The sequence below is a fragment of the Pseudorca crassidens genome, chromosome 4, assembly GCF_039906515.1.
Source record: "Pseudorca crassidens isolate mPseCra1 chromosome 4, mPseCra1.hap1, whole genome shotgun sequence".
NCBI lineage: Eukaryota > Metazoa > Chordata > Mammalia > Artiodactyla > Delphinidae > Pseudorca > Pseudorca crassidens.
In genome coordinates this window covers 60,964,959-60,989,710 of record NC_090299.1, presented here as the reverse complement: position 1 = coordinate 60,989,710, position 24,752 = coordinate 60,964,959, and the positions used below count along the sequence as shown (strand labels likewise).

The window sequence follows — 24,752 nt, the reverse complement described above, 5'->3', positions numbered from 1 at the left end:
CACACGCTGAAAAATGCAGTCATTTTGAGCCTAGTGTCATTTAGTTTAGTTTTTTTTTCTTTTCCTGTTTTGTCTTTATTGTGTGTTAGAATGGAAATGTAAAATCAACTCTACAGTGTTAAAAATTTTGAGATTTATCTTAGAATCTCAGAAAAGCTTATAGGTGAGCCATTAGAGAAACTACAACTTCCTGAGGTTAAAGTAGCATAGTATTTCGCTTCTTAAGTACATTTTTATCACTTCTGGGGAATTTATTTTTCTATTACTCTTCCATAAGTACTAACGTTAAACAACATCATTATTGTAGGCATGTTGGTGAGTTGTTATGTTTTTAAGGAATTTTTTTTTATTTCTTTGAAGGGATCTAGAAGAAGGAAAATCTCCTTTTTAAAATTCCTTTGTCTTTCTCTACAATGCTGCTTCATTTTTTTCTCTACTGAAAAATGGGTTAATGGTAACGTTTTATTCAACATATAGTTAATTATCTCACTAGAGATGTATTTTTGTAAGCTCCTCTAATTCTTAGGCAAACTACAGTTTGACAGTGGATCACCTGGGGGATAAAGTGTAAATAAATGTTTCTGGATATTCTGGATTTTTCACCGTCTGGACTCAGCCACTACAAACTTACAGCCAGAGGGACTGTATCACTGTCCCCAAAGGTGCTGTGCCCCTTTGAATCTCTCAGGTTGCCTGACAATGGGGAGACATTCTCTCCCTCCTGTCAATTCCTAGAGCACTTCCTGGTCTAATATTGCCATTATAACCCACTTGCATTTATTGGGTTTTCTTTGTTAAGCCAATCATGTCACGTGTTTCTTTGCAGTGACCTTTATCAACAGTGTCTTGGTACAACTGTGGAGAACTTGTGTGTCTTTTCCTGTATTTTCACCTCCATGGTTTTGCTCTTCCCTCTGACTCTCATTAGCCATTACCATCCATGAAAATCCTGTGCAAACTTTAAGACCCATCCTGTTCTCCTCCTCCATGAATGTTTCCTTTATTCTCTCCAACTATGACATTTGAACAATAATATGCAGGAAAAGTGAGAGGGAAAACAAGCTGAAAGTAGGGAGGCAGATCAGGAGAGTGTGCAGTAAATCAGGCATTAATTTATCAGGGTGTAGGCTGTATAGGCCAGTGGAGGTGTTTAAAAAAATGAATTTCGAAAAATACTAAAAATGAGCTGTCGGAGTTTGTATAATTGTGATTGATTGGACATAGGATTCATTCATTCAGAAAATAAGCAATACTGATTATGTGAAAGGTAATGGAGAAAATAGATGTAAGATGCACAGTCAGTTTGGAAAGACTGTACTGATCAGATGATCCCACAGTAAATATAAAGAATTATCATTTAAATTAGAATTAGTAATTGCTATAGAGGAAAGTACAGGTTACTGTTAAATTAGGGTTATCTGGCTGGATGAGGATGAGGGGCCTGAGAGAAGAGACTGGTCAGAGGGCTTTCTTCAGAGCATATATTCATGCTGAAATAGGAAAGAGGTAGAGGCAGTAAGTATGTGAAAATGGGTATGAAAAATGGTTCCTTGCAGAACAGAGTATGTAGAGTCACTGGACTGAGCAGAACCACAGTGTATTCATGGAACTTCAGTAAAGCTAATGTGACTAGAAAGAATCAGGAACTGGTAGGGAGCAAGTTGACCATGTAGATGTCAGAAGAGTCCCAGGTTATGTGAGTACAAAAGAGAAGTACAAGTCAAAGGCTACTCTATTGAAGACTGACCAGAAGAATGATATTTTTTTGGACAGATATAGAGGAAGGGTATGTTTCCAGGAGGTAGTTCAGTTTAAAAGTTTGAGGTGCTTATGGGACAGTTATATGTCCCATTGATGATTCAAAATACGGGAGTGGAGTTGACGGAAATGGACAAGGAAGGAAGGAAGGAACAGATTTTAGAATTCTCCACATAAATTTGGTAGTTGAAATAGTAAGAAGGTATTTTATTTTCCTTAGGGACAGAAGATAAAACCAAAAACATGGAAAATAAGGAGGAGAAAAAGTTATTTTGTTAGTACTTATTCCTTGACCTCCCTCCCCTTTTTCCAGGAAGTTGCCCCCTCATCTTCCTAAGTCACAGTTCAAGTATCTTACTTGATTTTGGCTGCTTGAGAGGATAAAGGAAAGCCTTCATGGTGTTGTTATTGAAGATGGCATTAAAGAATGGATAGGATTTTGAGGGATACGTAAAGGCAGGAATGGGAGTTAGAGTAGAAGAAACTGTCAAATAACTAAGAGGGAATACCATGAGAGTATAGTGTATCTCTTCAACTGGCAGAGGAGAAACTTCCCAGTGGACTGCCATGTTGCTCGCAGTAACTGTCTTTTACCCATCTGCTATTGTATGGCTGGAGTTTGCCGCTGGGAGGAATGTGAACTTGACCCTTGTGATATGCATGGAGTGGTTTAGTGCATTCTTCTCCTAACCAGTTGTTTCAGATACTTGGGACCCGGGTCAAAAGTGATGGTTCCATGGATGATGGAAAGGAATTGTAGAAGAAACCCCATGAAGTTGTGTCTAAACTCTTTTGACACTAAGACCTTTCGTGATGTGGCCTTGATTTATGTTTTCAGCCTCATCTCTTTTGACTCGACACTGCAGCTCCTCTTACTTCTCTACTTTACACCTCTGTTATTCAGTCTTTCTGGCCAGGATACCCCCTGCCCCCTCACTTATCTATTTGGTTAACTTAAGGTTTCTTAAAGTCAGGTTCAAATGTCACTATTTCTGTGAAAATACCTCTGACCTTTTGTAAGCAGAATTGAGAATTCTCATCTTCGTACTCTTACTTCCCATGTCTTGTACTCTTTTTAAACTTTTTTCTCATTTGGTTAGTTGGTTTTTCATTTTGAGGCCACTTGAATATATGAATACTGTTGGAATTTTCTTTCCAACACAGGGCCCAGTAAATGTTACACTCTTAGTAAATAGTTGAAATTATGGGGGCGATGATTATGCCAATTGTTTTAGGAGGGTCCAGGAAAATGCAGACAGAGAAAATTATCAAGAGTCTTAAGAATGACTTTTTTGAGCAAAATTGTAATAGGTATAGGCCAATTGCAAAGAGCCGAATCCATGTTTTTTCACTCTTCAGTCATTGGAGAATAAAAAGTGATGCTGTGGAGATTAAGATCTTCATTACCAGAGCATTGAGTAATATGGGTTAATTGATACAATCCAACAGTCTGGTTTCTTAGATAATATTCTTGTTCACAATATGTAGCAGTAGTTTTGAATTGGTGTAGTTACAGTACCTGTGATGGCCAGCAGATGCCTGCAAACACCATAAAATCATTTTGACCAGATTGTTTCAAAGAACATACCGCTGTTTTTGTAACTATGTATTGCTGGTCGGCTATGTTGTTTGTATATGAGTCATTGTCTCTTAATTGCAGATGAAGAGAAAAGTGAAAAGACATCTCACTTGGAAGGGGCACTTAATATTTTCCTTTCTGGGGACTTAAGTGTATATAAGGATATATGCTATTTATATGTGATTTTTAAATTTTAGATTGAAATTATGAAAGAGAAGCACTTGTAAATATCTTGCCATTCTATTTTTGATAAAGGGAATTTTATTTTAATGTTTCTTCTTTATGGATCTTTTTCTCTAACCAATACAGGAGAAGTATTCAAAAGGAATAATTCCCCTTTCTGCTATATCTACGGTACGAGTTCAAGGAGACAACAAATTTGAAGTTGTTACAACACAAAGAACTTTTGTTTTTAGAGTAGAAAAAGAAGGTAAGATTCTTTCTTTATCCCTATAAAAAGAGAGACATTAATTTCTGACCAATCATAAGACTTAATAAACCAGTTAAGCTAGAAATGTCAGACAATCTTTAAATATGTTACTTTTAAATTATTTACATTTTATATTAATTTTTTGAATGCCATTATATTAAAACATAAACACATTGACAAGTCATTGTTGTTTGTTCACTGTTCTTTCATGCAACAAATATTTAGTGCGAATCTACTAAGTGCCAAGGCCTCTTCTAAATTTGGGGTATATAGCAGTGAAGAAAAGTAGATAAAAATCTCTGCTCTTATGGAGCTCACTTTTAGTTGTTGATAATGCAAAATAGTTATTCAATGTGGAAAAATAATTTTTCTAACAATTAAAACATTGGTTTTATGAAGTTTATGTATGGCCTATTTTTACGATCAAACAGGCATGGCAATCATTTTAAGATAGATTTTGGAGTATCTTTTATATTTCTTGAGTTTTTTTCACCTGTATCATCTGCTGTGGGTCACTTGATGGTGAAAATTGATCTAAAGATGGCACATGGTTTGTGGATGGAGTCTAAACCTTTAAATCTTCTCTGACTCTTTTTTCTGGGGTGGGGGAGATGGGGAAGGGAGAGACAGGCAAATTAAAATTCTCTGTTGTAACTTCGATTGACTCTCAGTATATCAGTACTACTTTTAAATAATGTAAATAAGGCCATCTTCATTAACTAAAGAATTAGAATTTTCACTTAAAGCATCTTTTATTTTAGTAGAGATGATAACTTGATTTTAAAAAGTACTTCTTGGTACTTAATTATTTGAATAATAGTGGTATGGAAAAATTACTGAATATGTGATATTTGCTAAACGCTTCATTTTCCCAATAGTCTCATGAGGTTTGTAGGTAGTACAATTATTATCCTATTTTACACATGTAAGTATTTACCTTGTATAAACTACAACAATATTAGAAATTATGGGGCAATTTTTTTTTTAATTGCTGGATTCCTAGAACACATGCCAATGCATGGCACATGGAAAGCACTCAATAAATACTGTATGTCACTGAAAAGTTTCCATTATTACTTGGGATAATCAGTAAATGGATAAGTCCCAACTGCTGCTCACACTGCAGCAAATTTTTTCAAACTGTGAGTCACTCACTGTCAATTTGTGAGATCAGCGTAGTGGTTTCTGATGGTTCCCCCAAAGTCCCACAAAACAAAAACCAAACAAATATAAAATACAGCAGAATAAGGAATATCAAAGTGCACTGCCTACAGTAAGTGTAAGTCTCATAGTGTGAAACGTACCTATGTATATACTGCCCAGGTGTAACGTCAGCAGTGTTTCTCACTTGACTTGCTATTTAAAAACAAATGTCAAGAACTGTAGCCTAGAGCTGGGGTTGGTAAACTGGCCTGTAACCTGAATCTGGCCCGCTGCTTGTTTTCGTAAGTACAATCTTATTAGACCCCAGCCACTCTCATTCATTTATGTTGCCTTATGGCTGCTTCTGTGCCTTAGTGGCAGTGCTGAGTAGTTGCTGCAGACTGTATGGCCAGGAAAGCCTGGGATATTTGCTCTCTGACCCTTTATAGAAAAGTTTGCCAGCCCCTGTCCTAGAGTATTTGATACTGACATATGTATTATGACTCAAATGCCTGAAATTCAGAAAATTATCCACAGTTGTGATACTCGATATGAGACTCTTTTTTGAAATCACAGTTTCTCTTTTTCTGTATTTTCTTAAAACACATGGCATTGCTCCTCTCGACTGGCTATCAGAATGGTCAGTCCTTATGCTCTGGTCTCCACTGCCCAAGCTGATTGCCTGTTTTTTGAGGTGCTTATCCTCTTCCCGTTGGCTTCTCATAGGGAAATTCACATATGCCACAGAGTCTGCATTTTAGGCTAGACATAATAAAGCTTCGACTTGTGTGAAAATCTGTTTAGCCATATTTACTTGTGGCGGTTACAAATTAAACAGACACATTTTATTTAAAGAAAATGTATCAACCCACACATGTTTAAAAGTTACATGTTTACAATGGACCAGTAAGTCCCTCCCCGGTATATAGTTCATCTTTATGATGTAAACTTAGTATATGGAGGGGGTGGAATCAAGATAGCGGTGTGGGAAGACATGGAGTTAGCATCTCCCCACAACTAGGGCGCCTGCCAGCCGCTAGTGGGGGACCCTGATGCCCAAGGAGATGAGAGGAACAGCCAAGTGAACTGGTAGGATGTGGGGTGAGTGAGAGGGGAGGAGAAGTGGAGGCCAGACAGGATCTGCACCCCTGAGGCCGATGAGAGCAGGAGAGGCAGGCAGGAGGGGCCCTCCGGGAGGAGCGAGAGAAAAGCCAAGGGCGATCGCCTGGCCCACTCGATCCCGGGGAGACCCACTTCAGACCTAGGGACACATACACACTAAAAGTGAAGGGATGGGAAAAGATATTCCATGCAAATGGAAATCAAAAGAAAGCTGGAGTAGCAATACTCGTGTCCTATAAAATAGACTTTAAAATAAAGACTGTTAGAAGGGATAAGGAAGGACACTACATAATGATCAAAGGATCAATCCAAGAAGAAGATATAACAATTATAAATGTTTGTGCACCCAACATAGGAGCACCTCAATACATAAGGCAAATGCTAACAACCATGAAAGGAGAAATCGACAGTAACACAATAATAGTAGGGACTTTAACATGCCACTTATACCAATGGACAGATCATCCAAACAGAAAATAAATAAGGAAACACAAGCTTTAAATGATACAATACACCACATAGATTTAATTGATATTTATAGAACATTCCACCCAAAAGCAGCAGAATACACTTTCTTCTCAAGTGCACATGGAACAGTCTCCAGGATAGATCACATCTTGTGTCACAAATAAAGCCTTGGAAAATTTAAGAAAATTGAAATCGTATCAAGCATCTTTTCTGACCACGCTATGAGACTGGAGATCAATTACAGGAAAAATACTAAAAAACATAAATACGTGAAGGCTAAACAGTGCACTACTAAACAACGAAGAGATCACTGAAGAAATCAAAGAAGAAGTTAAAAAATATATAGGGGGCTTCCCTGGTGGCGCAGTGGTTGAGAGTCTGCCTGCCGATGCAGGGGACATGGGTTCGTGCCCCGGTCCAGGAAGATCCCACATGCCGCGGAGCGGCTGGGCCTGTGAGCCATGGCCGCTGAGCCTGTGCATCCAGAGCCTGTGCTCCGCAGCGGGAGAGGTCACAACAGTGAGAGGCCCACATACCGCAAAAAAACAAACACAAAAGAACATAGGAACAAATGACAATGAAAATACAACAACCCAAAACCTATGGTATGCAGCAAAAGCAGTTCTAAGAGGGAAGTTTATAGCAATTCAATCTCACCTGAAGAAAGAAGAAAAATCTCAAATAAACAATATAACCCTTAAAACAGCTAGAGAAAAAAGAACAAAGAAAACCCAAAGTCAGTAGAAGGAAAGAAATCATGAAGATCAGAGCAGAAATAAATGAAATAGAAATGAAGAAAACAAGAGCACAGATCAATAAAACTAAAAGCTGGTTCTTTGAGAAGATAAATGAAATTAATAAACCCTTGCACAGACTCATCAAGAAAAAATAGGAGAGGACACAAATCAATAAAATTAGAAATGAAAAAGGAGAAATCACAACTGACACCGCAGAAATACAAAGGATTATAAGAGAATACTGCAAACAACTACATTCCGATAAAATGGACAACCGTGAAGAAACGGACAAATTCTTAGAAAGGTACAATTTTCCAAGACTGAACCAGAAAGAATTAGAAAATATAAACAGACCTATCACAATGAAAGTGAAACCGTAATTAAAAATCTTCCAACAAACAAAAGTCCAGGACCAGAGGGCTTCACAGGCGAATTGTATTAAACATTTAGAGAACAGCTAACACCAGTCCTTCTCAAACTCTTCCAAAAAATTGCAGAGGGAGAAACAATCCCAAATTCATTCTACGAACCACCATCACCCTGATACAAAACCAGAAAAAGGTCTCACAAAAAAAGAAAATTATAGACCAATATCACTGATGAACATAGATGCAAAAATCCTGAACAAAATACTAGCAAACAGAATCCAACAGTACATTAAAAGGATCATACACCATGATCAAGTGGGATTTATCCCAGGGATGCAAGCATTCTTCAATATACGCAAATCAAACATTGTGATACACCACATTAACAAATTAAGGGATAAATATCATATGATCATCCCAATAGATGCAGAAAAAGCTTCTGACAAAATTCAATACCCATTTATGATGGATGAAAACTCTCCAGAAAATGGGCATAGAGGGAACCTACCTCCACATAATAAGGACCATATATGACAAACCCATAGCAAGCAACATACACAGTGGTGAAAAACTGAAAACATTTCCACTAAGATCAGGAAAAGGACAAGGATGTCCACTCTCGCCACTCTTATTCAACATAGTTTTGGAAGTCCTAGCCACGACAATCAGAGAAGAAAAAGAAATAAAAGGAATACAAATTGGAAAAGAAAACTGTCACTGTTTGCAGATGACATGATACTATACATAGAAAATCCTAAAGATGCCACCAGAAAACTACTCTAACTAATCAATGAATTTGGTAAGGTTGCAGGATATAAAATTAATGCACAGAAATCTCTGCCATTCCTCTACACCAACAATGAAAAATCAGAAAGAGAAATCAAGGACACACTCCTGTTTACCACTGCAACAAAAAGAAAAAAATACCTAGGAATAAACCTCCCTAAGGAGACAAAAGTCTTGTCCTCAGAAAATTATAAAATACTGATGAAAGAAATCAAAGATGACATAAACAGATGAAGAAATATACCATGTTCTTGGATTGGAAGAATCAATATTGTGAAAATGACTATACTACCCAAAGCGATCTACAGATTCAATACAATCCCTGTCAAACTACCAATGGCATTCTTCACAGAATTAGAACAAAAAATTTTGCAATTCATATGGAAACACAAAAGACCCCGAATAACCAAAGCAATCCTGAAAAAGAAAAATGGAGTTGGAGGAATCAGGCTCCCCAACTTCAAACTGCACCTCAAAGCTACAGTAATCCAGACAGTATGGTACTGGCACAAAAACAGAAATATAGATCAATGATACAGGATAGACTGCCCAGAGATAAATCCACGCACATATTGTCACCAAATTTACAATAAAGGAGGATAGAACATACAGTGGAGAAAAGACAGCCTCTTCAATAAGTGGTGCTGGGAAAACTGGACAGCTACATGTAAAAGAATGAAATTAGAACACTACCTAACACCATACACAAAAATAAACTCCAAGTGTATTAAAGACCTAAATATAAGACCAGACACTATAAAAGTCTTAGAGGAAAACATAGGAAAAACACTCGTTGACATAAACCACAGCAAGATCTTTTTTTACCCACCTCCTAGAGAAATGGAAATAAAAACAAAAATAAACAAATGGGACCTAATTAAACTTAAAAGCTTTTGCACAGCAAAGAAACCATAAACAAGACAAAAAGGCAACCCTCAGAATTCGAGAAACTATTTGCAAACGAATCAACAGACAAAGGATTAATCTCCAAAATATACAGATAGCTCATGGAGCTCAATAGCAAAAGAACAAACAATCCAGTTAAAAAATGGGCAGAAGACCTAAAGACATTTCACCAAGGAAGACATACAGATGGCCAAGAGGCACATGAAAAGATGCTCAACATCACTAATTATTAGAGAAATGCAAATCAAAACTACAATGAGGTATCACCTCATGCTGGTGAGAATGGCCATCATCAGAAAATCTAGAAACAATAAATACTAGAAAGGATGTGTTGGAAAGGAAACCCCCCTGCACTGTTGGTGGAAATGTAAATTGATGCAACCACCATGGAAAACAGTATGGAGTTTCCTTAAAAAACTAAAAATAGAACTACCATATGACCCAGTAATCCCACTACTAGGCATATGCCCTGAGAAAACCATAATTCAAAAAGAGACACATACCACAGTGTTCATTGCAGCACTATTTACAATAGCCAGGATGTGGAAGCAACCTAAATGTCCACTGACAGATGAATGGATAAGGAAGATGTGGCACATATATACAATGGAATATTACTCAGCCATAAAAAGAAATGAAATTGAGTTATTTGTAGTGAGGTGGAAGTACCTAGAGTCTGTCATACAGAGTGAAGTAAGTCAGAAAGAGAACAACAAATACCATATGCTAACACATATATATGGAATCTATGAAAAAAAATGGTACTGATGAACCTAGTTGCAGGGAAGGAATAAAGAGGTAGACATAGAGAATGGACTTGATGACATGGGGTGGGAGGGCGAAGCTGGGGCGAAGTGAGAGTAGCATCAACATATATACACTACTGAATGTAAAATAGTTGGCTGGTGGGAAGCAGAAGCATAGCGCAGGGAGGTCGGGTCAGTGCTTTGCGGTGACCTAGAGGGGTGGGATAGGGAGGATAAGAGGGAGGCTCAAGTGGGAGGAGATATGGGGACATATGTATGCATATGGCTGATTCACTTTGGTGTACAACAGAAACTAACACAGTATTATGAAGCAATTATACTCCAATAAAGATCTATTAAACAAAAAAAAACTTTATGAACCTTAGTATGAATTATTGTTTGTTAAATAAGTATTAGGTGTTTAATTTTTGAAACCATGAAAATACTGCTTCAGTGAAAACTGAGACTGTCAACATAGAATTAATGAATATGCTGTTTTCATTGAAAGTCATTTTTACATAGTAACAACTCACATTTTTAAAGATAAGTGTATAAGGGTGTGTGTGGTGTATGTATGTGTATATGTGTATATATGTAAATGGCACATGTGTCTATATATTTGGTATGGAACCTTCAACAAGATACTGTATGTATTAAGGTTTTTTTTATTCCTCCTTCTATGTATACAAATGGTTGATTATTTTTCATTTGGTGGACACTGAGAAATCAACCATAGTGGCTTATGAAAAACTTGACTTAATGAACTTTAAGCCTAATTAAACTTTGCTTCAATCTAATCAAGAAGCAAAATCAAAGTTTAGAGCAGAAGGGGGCAGTAGTTTGACATCGTAACAGAGATGAATTCTTCATTTTTGGTGAAAAGTATCTGAGTGACCTAAATACACAGCTCCCTTCGTCTCCCTTGAAACCAGTGTCAAGATTTCAAAAATGCTGCATTGCCCACTGGTGTTGCTAAGAGAAGATTACAATTTGGCATCTTTTCCCCACAAATTTTCTAAGGCTTCAATTCCCCTGGATTTCCTTGTGAAAATATTGTCATTTTCTTACTTGAAAGTTAATTTTATTGAAATAATAACATCTTTAAAATTCTCTTCCTCAACTAGAAAATTTAATCTGATTCCTTTTGTCCTCAAGCAGAATTGCTGGAATTGCTCAGAGGGTTGTAACAGCTAATGATCCTTCAGTTAGTCTGTATGCCCTTGGCACCTGTAGTCACACAGGTGTTGTGTTACTTTAAAAAACAGGTGATATCACATTTTCAGTGGGCAGTTCTCATAGTTAGAAGGCTTACGAATTCTGAGTGGTCCAAAAATAAACTCAAAATGGCTTAAAGACTTAAACATAAGGCATGACACCATAAAACTCCTAGAAGAGAACATAAGCAAAACATTCTCTTACATAAATTGTACCAATGTTTTCTTAGGTCAGTCTCCCAAGGCAATAGAAATAAAAACAAAAATAAGCAAATGGCACCTAATCAAACCTGCAAGCATGGCAAAGGAAACCATAAAACAAACAAAGAAACAAACCAAACCAAAAAAAACCCCTACAGAACGGGAGAAAATATTTGCAAATGATGCAACCAACAAAGGCTTAATCTCCAAAATACACAAACAGCCGATACAACTCAACAACAAAAAACAAACAACCCGTTCAAAAAATGGGCAGAAGACCTTAATAGACATTTTTCCAAAGAAGACATACAGATGGCCAGTAGGCACATGAAAAGATGTTCAACGTCACTAATTATTAGAGAAATGCAAGTCAAAACTATAATGAGGTACACCTCACATTGGTCAGAATGGCCATCATTAAAAAGTCTATAGATAACAAGTGCTGGAGAGGGTGTGGAGAAAAGGGCACCCTTCTACACTGTTGGTGGGAATGTAAGTTGGTGTAGACAGTATGTAAAACAGTATGGAGGTTCCTCAGAAAAGTAAAAATAGAATTACCACATGATCCAACAATCCCACTCCTGGGCATATACCTGGACAAAACTATAACTCAAAAAGATACATGCACCCCAATGTTCATAGCAGCACTATTCGCAATGGCCAAAACATGGAAACAACCTAAATGTCTATCAACCAATGAATGCATAAAAAGATGTGGTACAGATATACAATGGAATACTACTCAGCCATAAAAAAGAACAAAATAATGCCATTTGCAGCAACATGAATGCAACTAGAGATTATCATACTAAGTGAAGTAAGTCAGAAAGAGAAAGACAAATACCATATATCACTTATATGTGGAATTTAAAGTATGGCACAAGTGAACCTATCTACAAAACAGAAGAGTAGCTCCCGCTCACCCCAACTAGAGAAAGCCCGCGCACAGCAAGGAAGACCCAACGCAGCCGAAGATAAATAAATAAAATAAATAAACTTATTTTAAAAAAAAAAGGAGCAAGGCATGGAACATTTGCTATCTGGAGGAAGAGCCAGGGGAGTTGAAAGTTCTCTGTTGTGTACTTTGATTGCCTATCATAATTTAATAGGCCACAAACTTTGGCGTCATCATTGAATCTTTTTTCCTACCTCGGTCCCATCCAGACCATCAGCAAATCTTACCAGTTTGATTTTGGAAATATGTTGGGGTTCTGACCAATTGTCAGCATCTCCACCACCGTCACTCTCCTACAAGCCACCATGTCTATCTTGATGATTGTCACAACCTCCCTTGATCGACTGCAGGCATATTTTCAGTATGGTTGTCAGAGTGATCCTTCAACAAGAAAGTCAGGTCCTGTCAGTTTATTTCATATGCTCTGTCATGTTTCCAGCTCACTGAGAGTAAAGTACTGTGATTTCCAGAGTCCATGCATGATCTGACCCTGGTCTCTCTGTCCTTGTTTCCTTCTGTGCTCTACCTCATTCACTGCCTTGCAGCTACAGGGGTCTCTTGTCCCGCGAGCATGCCAAATCTGCTGTTGCCTTGGCCTTGGCACTTTCTGCTTTCTGTATCCTGGAAGGCTCTTCCTCTGGTCCTCCTCCTAACTTGCTCCATCACTTCCACTTCCTTTAGGCTTTTGCTTAGCCACCACCTTCTTTCTGAGCCTTTTTCTATTACCCTATATAAAATAGCACTTTCTGTACCCCTCATCCTGTGCTTTATTTTATCCCATTGCACTTGTTGCCGTGTAATATATGTCTACATTTTATTGCCTTCCTCCTTTCACAAGAGTGTAAGTTTCTGGAGAGTAAGGCTGGTATTCAGAATAGGGCTTAGAGCATAGTAGGCACTCAGTAGACATTTGTATGAATGAATCATTATCAATTTCAAGAACAACACTGGTGTGTAATAATTCCTTCTCTAATATTGATCATGGGTTACACTGAGGAATCTTTAGTTAGATTATATTATATCAAAAGTTAAGAGTACATCCAAACTTTGTTAGATTCTTTTATTAATGTTTTACATGGCACTTGTGTAGTAACCCCTCATATAATCAATCCTTTTTTACTAATGAATATGCCTAGTGCTAAATCCAGTAGTCCAGAGGATGTTAAGTCTCTCCTGTTCATTTTTTTAACCTCTTTTTTTTTTGATTTGTACACTCTGAGTTGGCATTCCTGAAAACCTTAAGAAATAATTTGAGGTTTGAGGACATTGCTAACTCCTTTTTTTCTTTTTCCAACCTGGAATACTCTACTCTGAGCAAAGATATATCAACATCAGAGTGTATTCTCAGAGGGAATAGTGCTTAGCACAGTGCTAAGATCAAAATAGATGCTCAATAAACACTTGTTATTGGAAAGAATAAAAGTATCTTAGTGTGAAGAGCAGGCAAAAGCCAGCTTAGTATCCAGCTTTGCCTTTGCCCAAGGGGAAGTCATTATTTGTTTTGGAATATTGTGACTTGTCAGAGCATGTTCCCCATGTTCAAGTATGCACACTTTGCAAAGCCAAATACCAATGACACCTGTAATCTCTTTCATTGTGTTTGAATTGTCTGTATCACTGTTTATCTCCATTGGTATGGGTAATTAAATATAAACTGAATGTTACTATTCAATTCTGTTCTTCTTCATGACTGTGTACTTCCTATTAGTAAATGAGGCCCTCAGGAGCTAGAGAATTCTTCTAGGCTATAAGGGCACCATTTGTTGAGATACAGCCATAATATACTTAAGTCCAACAGTTAATGCAATAGCCAGTTTCAAATTATTTCCTGACAAAGAAACCACAATCACTTTGGCCCCGTTCATTAAATTATGACCTGCATTTCAAAGTCAGTGATTTATATGGATTAACATAAACAAACAGAAAACATTATATACCATTTACTTGGCAGGAATATCTTGTGTGGACTTAATGATCACAAGTAATCACCAAGTAGAGTGGAAGGTCTTTTGCTGTTACTGAAAATGTAATAAATTATTACAGTGCAGTCTGTGTAGATGTAAAATGTAGAGTAGCTACTGTGTATTGACATAGGCTTAGTTACCTGAATATTTTCATGTCTTCTACTTTATAATAATGCTGGGGAAACTTGGTATATAGGAACAAACACTGTTATTGAGGATTATGTAATACCTGCAATAAAATATTGTTGAATGAGTTTTTAATAAATACTTTGGCCTTGGTCATTAAAGACACAGCTAGCTGGTTTTAGTAGTTTTGAAGGTGAGAAAGAATGAAGATACTTTAAAAATTAAGACTTGTATTGTAAAATAACTCTGGATCCATGCTGGAATGTAAGCAAGTCTAATATGGAGACTTATTTCAATCCACAATGACATCACCTCTAACCAGACCTGTCTTAGAAGGATCTGAGATACTAGGCAATTTCCCAAGCTTGGGTCCTACTTACTCTTTCCTTCTCAAAAAAGTTTCCTACCTGGAATTTAGCCTGTTTTGTTTTTTTTCCTTTTTACCTTAATAATCACTTTTCCATTTGTTTTTTGCTGGCCCATTTTCTAGCCTCCTAGAATCAGTTATACCTCAGGTGTATACCATTTCTTCTCCTTTTACATTAAACATTTATCCACTGTCATGAGTCTTCCCTTGTATAGGTTACCTTCATTCACATATTGCTATCAGTCTGCCTGGATGCTCATGCCAGGGAGCTAAAAACCTCAGGTGGTTCTGTTAATACAACCTTCTACCTTCTTTGGTTGACTCATGATACCCAGCTACCTTTTATTCTGAGTAATTTATTCATTTTTTGGTGAACATGTGTCAAACATATTCAAAACCACGGCTATTTTTTACTCTCCTTAATATCTTGACTCTCCATATGTTTCCCTTTTCATTGTATACTTTAAGACTCTATTGCCTTATTCCTGACCTCCAAGCTTCCAGTTTGGTCTGTCATCTTAATCATGTCCATTTCTTGCCAAGAATTTTGAAATGGTTTTCTTTTGCCTCCATAATAAAGACTAAATTCCTCTCCTAGGCACTGTAGGATCTCCAGCCCTATTTCCCATTATTTCTTTGTGAGTTCAGAATTATAAATATGCTCATTCATAAATTAGTCCCTGAGCAGATGTTTGTTGTTTCCGCCTTTGGTCTTGTGCTTAGAATTCTGTTTTGCTCATCCTCCTCCCAAAACTCCAGTTTTGTCTTTTAAATTGCTCCACATCCTCAAGAGCTTGCACAAATATCCTTTTTTTTTTTTCTCATAGTGCCGAGGACAATTGTCTGAGAATTAAAACATTTGATTCTCCTAATTTTAATACTCACGTGCTATATGACCTTCAGCAAATCACTTACCTCCATTGAATTGACTCATACATTATTTGATACCTCTTGCATGACATTTGTAGTATTCTGTGTTCCATTACGTGTTCATATCAAACTTGACTTATAGCTTTGATTGCTCTTTGGGGACTGGATTGAATTCCTATGCCTGTAACACAATGTGTTGTACATAGTTGAAGATCACTTTGTGGAAAGAGTGAGAGAACTAAGTTTTAATTCAACAGATGAAGATGCTATTGTTAGTGAATGGAATGGGTGAGTGAATATCAAGGCAAGCACACTCTTGAGTAGATTCCAAGTGCCTGTTAGAAAGTAAGTTTTTCTGGATATTTTAGTAACTGCATTGCTGGGTACAATCTGTTACCTGTTCAGTAGCCATATTACTTTCTTATATTAAAAGAGACAATCCAATCTCATGAATAATCTAACAGAATGCTACTTAGACGTTAACATGGATACACATCATCTGGAGATCTTCTTAAATTGAAGATTCTGATTCATCAAGTCTGTAGGGGGGTCTAGGATCTTGCATTTCTATTTAGCTGCCAGTTGAAGCCAGTGATATTGGTTACAGGACATCTGAGTACAGTCGGCCCTCCATATCCTTGATTTCCACATCTGAGGACATTTTTGATCCCTGGTTGGTGGAACCCTCAGTTGATGAACCTGAGGATGCAGAGGGCTGACTGACTGTAAGGGACTTCAGCATCTACAGAGTTTGGTACCCGCTGTGGGTCCTGGGACCAATCTCCTGTGGTTACCAAGGAATGACTAATAAGTGTTATTTATTTTCCCTAACAAAATTGGGCCATTTGCCCTGCCGACAGTAGCATTTAGATCTTGGTTCTGGGAAAGAATCTGTAAACGATCTGTTCCAGAGAAAGTCAATCTCTTTCCACGTTTGTATGTGTTTATAACTTACTAAACATATGTATTTTCTCCTGTCCATTTTCAGAGGAGAGAAATGACTGGATCAGCATCCTGTTAAATGCACTGAAGTTACAGGCCCTTTCCTCGCAGTCTCAAGGAGCTGTTGCACCTGAGAAATGTGGATATCTTGAACTGAGAGGCTATAAAGCTAAAATTTTTACTGTGTTAAGTGGAAACAGTGTGTGGCTTTGCAAAAATGAACAGGTGAGCTATGTTACAGTGATTGCAAATTGTGGTTCCTTACATTACAAACGTGACAAAGCTACATTAACAACAGTGCTTTGTTTGTTAGACTTATTCATGTTTTACTGATAGAGTTTTGCTTTTGCCTTCTGTACTCCACTACATATAACAAAGAGTTGCTCTGTTGAATTTTCTCAGTTCCACCAGAATCAGGAAGGTAATCTACATCAAATTTGAGACTGGACATCACCCTTTGAAGGAACTGAGGAAATAGAATCATGAAAATTAATTTTTGAAAAGTATTCTTAGCTGAAGTAACATTACAAAACTACATGAGAGAATAATTAAGAACCAATTAACCATTACAGCCGTTGTTGAATAGACCTCGTTCTGCGCCTGTTGTTATTTCTTTTGTTTTGTGACAGAAAATTATAGAGTAGGCACAGGTAACATATTTTCTTCAGTTTACAGGATTTGGGTTTTTTTTTTGGTTTTGTTTTTGTCGGTTTTTTTGGAGTAGATACGTTGCTTGCCGAGGAGATAATTGACAAGAGACAAGTGATTGATAGACACACATTCACACGCATGCATACACACACATATCACATATATAAATAAGATAGATTGTTGGGATATTAAATTTGTTAACATCAAAGGACTCAGTAGAGAATTTAAACGTTTTGAGGAGACTGATGTTAGTTTTAACAAATTCTGTTAATTTCATTTGATTCTGTAGACTTCTTTTTCTCTAACATACCTGGTTTTTAATATGTATAAGAAAATTATTTTCTTACCCCTTTTTAGGAATGAATTTTTAATCTTTCAGCCTAGAATGTATTAGATACTTAGTCATTATTTGTGGAATTAAGCAGTGTGTTTTGGGTATCCAATCTAACATGAACTTATTTTGTGATAAATTATCATGGGTTACGATAAAGTGAAATATAAATGCTGACATTTTTCATAACAGAAGATAGAGATAGCAACTCAAAACAAACAGTAGTTTCAAAAAAATTAACTATAGATCTTTATCCAAGGCATCCTCTGAACTTCAGTGTGGGTTTATTAATTACATTTTTAAGGATAAGATTTCTTAGCCAATTAACTGTGGAAGGCATCATTGAGCACTGTTGGCATATTAATAACATGGAGAGTTAGCATGTTCCTCAAGAAGGGTGGTGATGTACAGCTTAATAATGTGTATGAATTGAATATGAACATTTTCAGTCTGTGAAGATGCTTAAAACTTAAAAAAAAATTGGAATAAGGTTAAAAATGCAAAATTTGCATGTATCAGAATGGAAGTTACTCTGCCAAATTAATTGAGGTATTCATTTTTTACTTGCACAGACCTGGTGGGCTTCCAATTACTAGTTTCATTATTGACGTTAGCTAGATTATCTGGGTTTATGTTATCCTCTAAAAGTATATATTTTTAAAGTTTTGTTCATACTTTCTGGTTAGCAAAAAATTATAAGAAACTCTTGCTTTAATAATAATTGAGCTTGAAGAGCATAATAATGACCACCATATGTTGGGTACCAGGTACTGTGCTAATTAATTTATAAACATTCCCTTTTAATCTTCCCCACAAAGGTAGGAGGAAGATATTCTTATCCATTTTTTATAGATGAGGAGAATGACAATTAAGTAACTTGTTTAAGGATTACAGTTCATCATGCAGAGTTTAATTTAAAACAAGAACTTTATAACTCTAAGCCTAGCTTCTTAGCCACTGTATCAAAGTGTCTTTTTAAAGTGTATGTTGAAAAGAAAATTTCTGGCTTGTGACCTTTTAGAAATAGACTAAGAATTCTTTCCTTGAATAACTTAGTTGCCTAGGAGGTTCAGAGTGTGCATTCAGTAAACATTGTATACCATGTCAGACACTCTAAAAATGATGTGTTTACTGAGGAGAACACGTCTTACCTTCCAGGAGGAAAAGTCAGACAAGTCAGCATTTATGGTGGATGGTGAGCTCAGTACTTTATTAGACTTGTGCAGAAGTTACAGAGAAGGGCAAAAAGGGCATCTAGTGAAGTCTGGGAATTAGAAACACTTCCATATACAACTAATCAATATTATCTCCTTAAAAATTAAAGCATTTATGCTGGACCCCTCCTCATCTTTTGAGAAGTAAACCTATTTTTGATGAATGTATATTTCGAGTCTGTTTTCAATGCTTTAACATGCCCATATGTGCGCCTTTAAAAAGTGCACACCATTGTTTGTATATGCGGTCTTAAAAAAAAATTGCATCATATTATATAGAGCCAGGTCTTAAGGCACTTGGTCTTGAGTCAAGTCTTACAGAATTAATTAGTTGGCTCAAGACCAGATGGATAAATTAAGGAAGGCCCTTCATGTTTAGGCCCTGACATACCATTCCAGTTTCATCTATTTTTACATCCTGGTATATGTCTTTCTCTCCAGAGGAAAGTTGCTCGTGGGTTTTCTTACGTGGTTGAGCAGACTGTGGAAAGAACTTAGGTGACAGGCTAAATAAGGAGTCCTTCTGAATGCAGAGGGCTTTAATCTAGTGTTTTAGGAAAAGCACTAAAAGATAGTAAAATAGTTAGGTGTCCCTTCTAAAAGCTTTATACACACAACACTGAAGTAATCTTATGTTTTTTTTAAATGATAGAAAAAAAACTAATCGTAAAAATGTAAGAGATGTTAGATTTGAATCTCTGTATCTTAATTTGTATTACATCTAATTTAAGTCCAAGAATCAAAGCTTAGTTTAAAAAAAATTAAAATAGTGATTTTTATCACCCACATAACTTACAGTATAAATAAAATAAAAAATAAAACTGACCTACATCCCCCTCACATATGAACTATTTTCATTTTTCTTGCCTCTATTTATACATAGTTTTACTAGTTTACTTTGGAACTTTCTCCAGAGGAAGTAAACAAACAGTGGATAGAGGTGGAAGGGTAGCTGCTACAGAATGTGTTGAAGAGTTATTAAAATGGAAGATTGGAAGCTTATTTAGAGCAAAGAAGATTGGACTGGGCTATAGCCGTTCTGGGTTTTCATTCTTGCTCTGCTACTGATTGGCTCAGATAATTAAGCTAATCTCTTCCAGTTTGAATGGCATCATGTGAAGAAGAGAGTTGGATTACTATCTCTAAGGCCATTATTTAAGTTGCATGTTAAAATTCCAGATATCTGGGCTCATTCCAGACCCATTGACTTATTTCTGGGGACAGGGGTTTGAATCTGTATTCCTATAAAGCATCCCAGTTGACTCAGTGACTGCTGATGCAAAAACCACACACAGTAAATCACTGCTTTACGGGTTTTTCTTCTTGAAAAATGATAAGCATCCAGCCAAAGAAACGAGATATTTCTGGAGATGGAAAATGTGTAAAGATCTCCTGTGACAGCACTGAGTGCTGCTTTTAGTTCATCATCCCTAATCTTGGGGTTGCTATACCTCTTTTGGAGGTTAACTTTCACTTGGAAGTGTGTCTTTTTCCTGATCAAACACTTTGAAATGTGCAAATGTTTAAGTGGAAATTTAAGAAAATCATTTTTTAGTGGTAATAAGTTTTTAAATAGTTTTGAAAAACTACTACTAATAACTTGTGTATGGTTCTAAACTATAGCTACTGTTTTGGGGTTTTTTCCTACAATCTCAATTTTTATATAAAATTTAAATTTTTCAGCTTATAAATTATATGATAACTGCTTAATTCCTTTTTCTGCATACAAACTTTTGTTACCAGAGTGTGATCTATTGGAAAAATTAAAACTCCATTTGCAAAATCAGCATACAGGAAAGTATTTGAAAAACAATTTGAAAATGTTATTTCCCATAAGTTCCTTTAACTCTGTGTGTATGTCTGGAAATTTACTCTAACTTTGTGGATTATCGTTTATCTTTTCTAGTGCTTTTCCTTTACTTCCAATAGGTGTCCTTAATATTCCATGTCAAGCATCCGTACAGATATATTTGCAGTACTACTTTCATTTTTTTCTGGATCTATCCCTTCTACTGAATGAAGAACTTATATTTTCTAAGTTAAAATAGCTATTAGAATAGACTATCATAATTATGGTCTTATTTTTGAAATTCCTTATTTTTTAAGAAAAGTGGCATGATAACAGAAAGGAAGATGCCAATCTGCACGTTCTCAACGGTACACTGCCAGGTCTAAACTCTATGCAATTAACATGGACTTTTCACTTTCTCAGTTGCTCAGTTCAAAGATTTACTTTTTTTAACTCTCTTTCTTTCCCTTTCATTTATTAGCAGATTGTTGAAACTAACTTGAAGTGGCTTCTGAGTAGGAGAAATGCCTTAGGGAATGTTAGGGGGTTTTTTTTTTGTTTTTTTGTTTTTCCAGATGGGCTATAAGAGGCAGAAAAGAACTATGAAGTGATATGTAGAAACATTTGTTAGAGAGGAAGATGGCAAAGTAAAAATAGATACTAAAATTCTTTACCTAATTACTCAGTTGAAAAACACTGTGGTGCTATTATATAAATTAAATGTTATCCCTTTAAATGCTTACACCATCTCTCAGCCCACCCCCCATGTGTTTAATTTTTGCATAGTTTCTTCTATTCCTTGTTTCTGCTTATGTTTATATGCCTGCAATATATTATAATTATGATAGTTTTTCCACATTGTTACTTCAACTTTGTATAAAATGAGTTGTGTAATAGAGTTTGATTACAGTTCACTGTGTTTATTTATTCATCTGTTTTACAAAAGTTTATTGGGTACCTCTTCATTGCTGGGTGCTGCTCCAAGCACTAGGGGCTCACTGGTAACCCACAAGGTCCCTGCTCTTTAGGATCTTACCTTCTGATGGGGGTAACACATCGTGATAAATAAATGAGATTTCTGAGAGCCTTCTGTTGGTAGCCTTTTCTTTCTTTTAGATTTGCTTTTTGGACAAGAATTCCTATGACCCTTTTCTAAAGAATTGTTTATATTTAAAATGTTGTTAGGTACCTGAATAGGTACCTAACAGAGAATAGGTACCAGTTTCATTTTAACTTTAAAAGTGTTATTATTTTTATATTCCCAAATTAAGGCTGTGACAGTTTACTTTATTCATTCACTGTTGTGCCCTTAGGAGTTCCGGGCAAGTAGCTGACACTCAGTAAACATTTGTAGAATGAAATGGTTGAATTAATAGTCATTTACAGCTGTCTTCATGACTAGAAAGTTTATATTTGAAAAAAATTTTTCTTTTAATATTATTTTCTTCTTTATGTATTCTCTTTTCATTTTTTCCTATTTATTTACTGGAATTATATTGTCACTCCTGACAATTTCTTTAAGCTCTTCATATAATATAGATATTTATCTTCGTGTCATGTTTTCTGCAACTGTTTTTCTAAGCTGTTGCTTATTTTTCACTTTTCAGTTAATTTTTATTTACTTATTTATTTATTTTTGGCTGTGTTGGGTCTTCGTTGCTGTGTGCGGGCTTCTCATTGCGGTGGCTTCTCTTGTTGCAGAGCACGGGTTCTAGGTGCGCAGGCTTCAGTAGTTGTGGCGTGTGGGCTCAGTAGTTGTGGCTTGCTGGCTCTAGAGCTCAGGCTCAGTAGTTGTGGCGCACGGGCTTACTTGCTCCGCGGCATGTGGGATCTTCCCAGGCCAGGGCTCGAACCCGTGTCCCTTACATTGGCAGGCAGATTCTTAACCACTGCACCACCAGGGAAGTCTTTTCAGTTAAGTTTTGTTACATAGAAATTTTGTTTATAGAGATAAATTGTGTGTTTTTTTCCAGTTCAAAGCTAATAGACTTTGTGTATTCTGAAAAATAATTATTTTATACATTTATTTATCTTGAAATGATGTGGGTGTAGTATATAAGCCAGTATTTTTAAAATTTTAGATAGGTAATGAAATATGAACATACCCTCAGGTATATATATGTAGTGTTATATATATGGTACTGCTACTTGAACGGAATTTCTGCTAATAGATATGAGGTGAATTTAAGATAACTGACTTTGGTTTCCATTTGTTATGTTGTCCTGAAAGCCAGTCTCCCATCTTTTCCTGATGAGTTTTTGAATATCATGTTAATATTAGGGAATTCATTACAACCAGATGTCTTGCTTGGTGGGTTTGTGTTACCCATTTAATGATAATTGTGGCATTGAGGTTTTAACTACATTCACTTGATTAAACATTCTCAAGTCGGGGTATAGCAAGGGACTCATTCCCCCAACATAACGTTCCCTCGTGTCTGGCATGGGAATGAAACTCTAACAGAATAGGGCTCTGGCTTGTGTGGTGCAGCAGGATGGAGGTGGTGGCCTGCTGTTTCTCTGGTTCTGTATCTGGCCAAACTCTGCATCTGGTGTTTCCCTGGAAATCTGGTGCCAATGTCATACAATGCCACATCTGTTTTCCACAAATATCTAAGCACCGAGTTCTTACATTCCTGGCCTGGAAACCTGGCATCTGGTGTTTCCAAAAATAAGTTTGAGATTTCATCGAATTTGGGGTTAACAAACCCTTCTTTAATTTTGCTGTTTAGGAATCAAACGGTTGTTTTGCTCTTTCACTTTGTAGTTTTAAAAGGTAGTTTGAGCCAGGTTCTGTCGCTACGCATTTGTACAAATAACCCATTTCAGTGTCGTGGTAAATATTTGCCGTTAATTCTAATCTGAATGTTGAATATGGAATCATTGGTGTGAATACTTTCAGTCACTGTAAATAAAATGGATATATTCTCATTGAAGACAAATTCTGTATTTAGAACCCTCAAATCAGGGGACTGTCTGGATGTATCAGACCCCCAACGTGTATTTCTTTATTCAGTTTTTATAGCAATGCTATATAAGGTAGATAGTCCTATCTTTTCATAAATGAGGAAATGGAGGTCTAGGTGAATTAAGGACCTTGCCAGTAGTCATACAGCCAGTAAATGGATCAGCAAAGATTCTCCCCCAGTTCTGACTCTTGGTGCCCACATCATCATCATCACCTTTGTAACATCAGACCTGCTCTGCCAAGTGTGGCCATTCATGCTCTTTGAGATCCTACATAGTATGACAGCAAATTAAGTGTAAAATACAGTTTACTCCAGAATCTGTTTTTAGCTTTACGTTTTCTGTAACAATATATTTCTACCTATTGAATTTCTACGCTATTGTTTTTTTTCAATGCCGTTTATAGGGTTTTAAAGGTTGAAGTTTGGCATGTTCCCGACTCGTGCTTATTTTTCAAAATGAGAATAGTACTCACAATCAGATTGTAGTTAATGGGTAATTTAATTTTCTTGAAAGTTTAACACTCACATTCCATGCCATTTTACAAAATTTATACATGCCTGCTAGTTATTCTTAAGCATGCATTTTCTTGTAATTAACTTTTTAATAGGTAATATGTTCGGTTGCCTTCAAATTCAAGAGGTATAAAATAACAATAGTAATAACAATTAGTTAACTGGGAGTATGTATCTGCTCTGCCTTCTTCGCAGAATTGTTAAGAAAATCAAATAAGAGTTCATAGCTGTTTGTAAGCTTCAGAGCACTACACTAACAGATATTAAATCAGTTATGGAGTGTATATGCTTAATGAAGACCAATGCTTTTAAAGCTTTGGACATTAGCAGAAGGGTTGGAATACAGGACAAATAGGTTCTTGACAATCCAGTGTGTCACTGTGTTCTGACCAGCCTATTTTTAACCACTAGCCTTAATAATTTCAAATGGTTTTTGTATAATCTGACTGCATGCTTTTTTTTTGCTCTGCAGAAGGCAGAGAGAAATGTTTGTATCCTGATATTTAAGTGCTGTAGACTCATACTGTCTAGATTCTACAGCTGGTTCTGCCGTCTAATTCAGTGTTTCTCAGTATTGGCTAGGTATGAGAATCGTATGGTGGT

General features: G+C 36.4%; 1 protein-coding gene across 3 annotated transcripts in view; it reads left to right on the top strand.

The window, feature by feature from the left end:
* The window catches only part of ARAP2 (ArfGAP with RhoGAP domain, ankyrin repeat and PH domain 2), a 199,542-nt gene that overhangs the window by 55,658 nt on the left and 119,132 nt on the right, over positions 1 to 24,752 (top strand). For all 3 annotated transcript variants that reach the window (XM_067735692.1, XM_067735690.1, XM_067735691.1), the window contains 2 exons: positions 3,647 to 3,767; positions 16,729 to 16,907. In XM_067735692.1, coding sequence (XP_067591793.1) covers positions 3,647 to 3,767; positions 16,729 to 16,907 — 300 coding nt within the window. The remainder of the gene's footprint in view (positions 1 to 3,646; positions 3,768 to 16,728; positions 16,908 to 24,752) is intronic.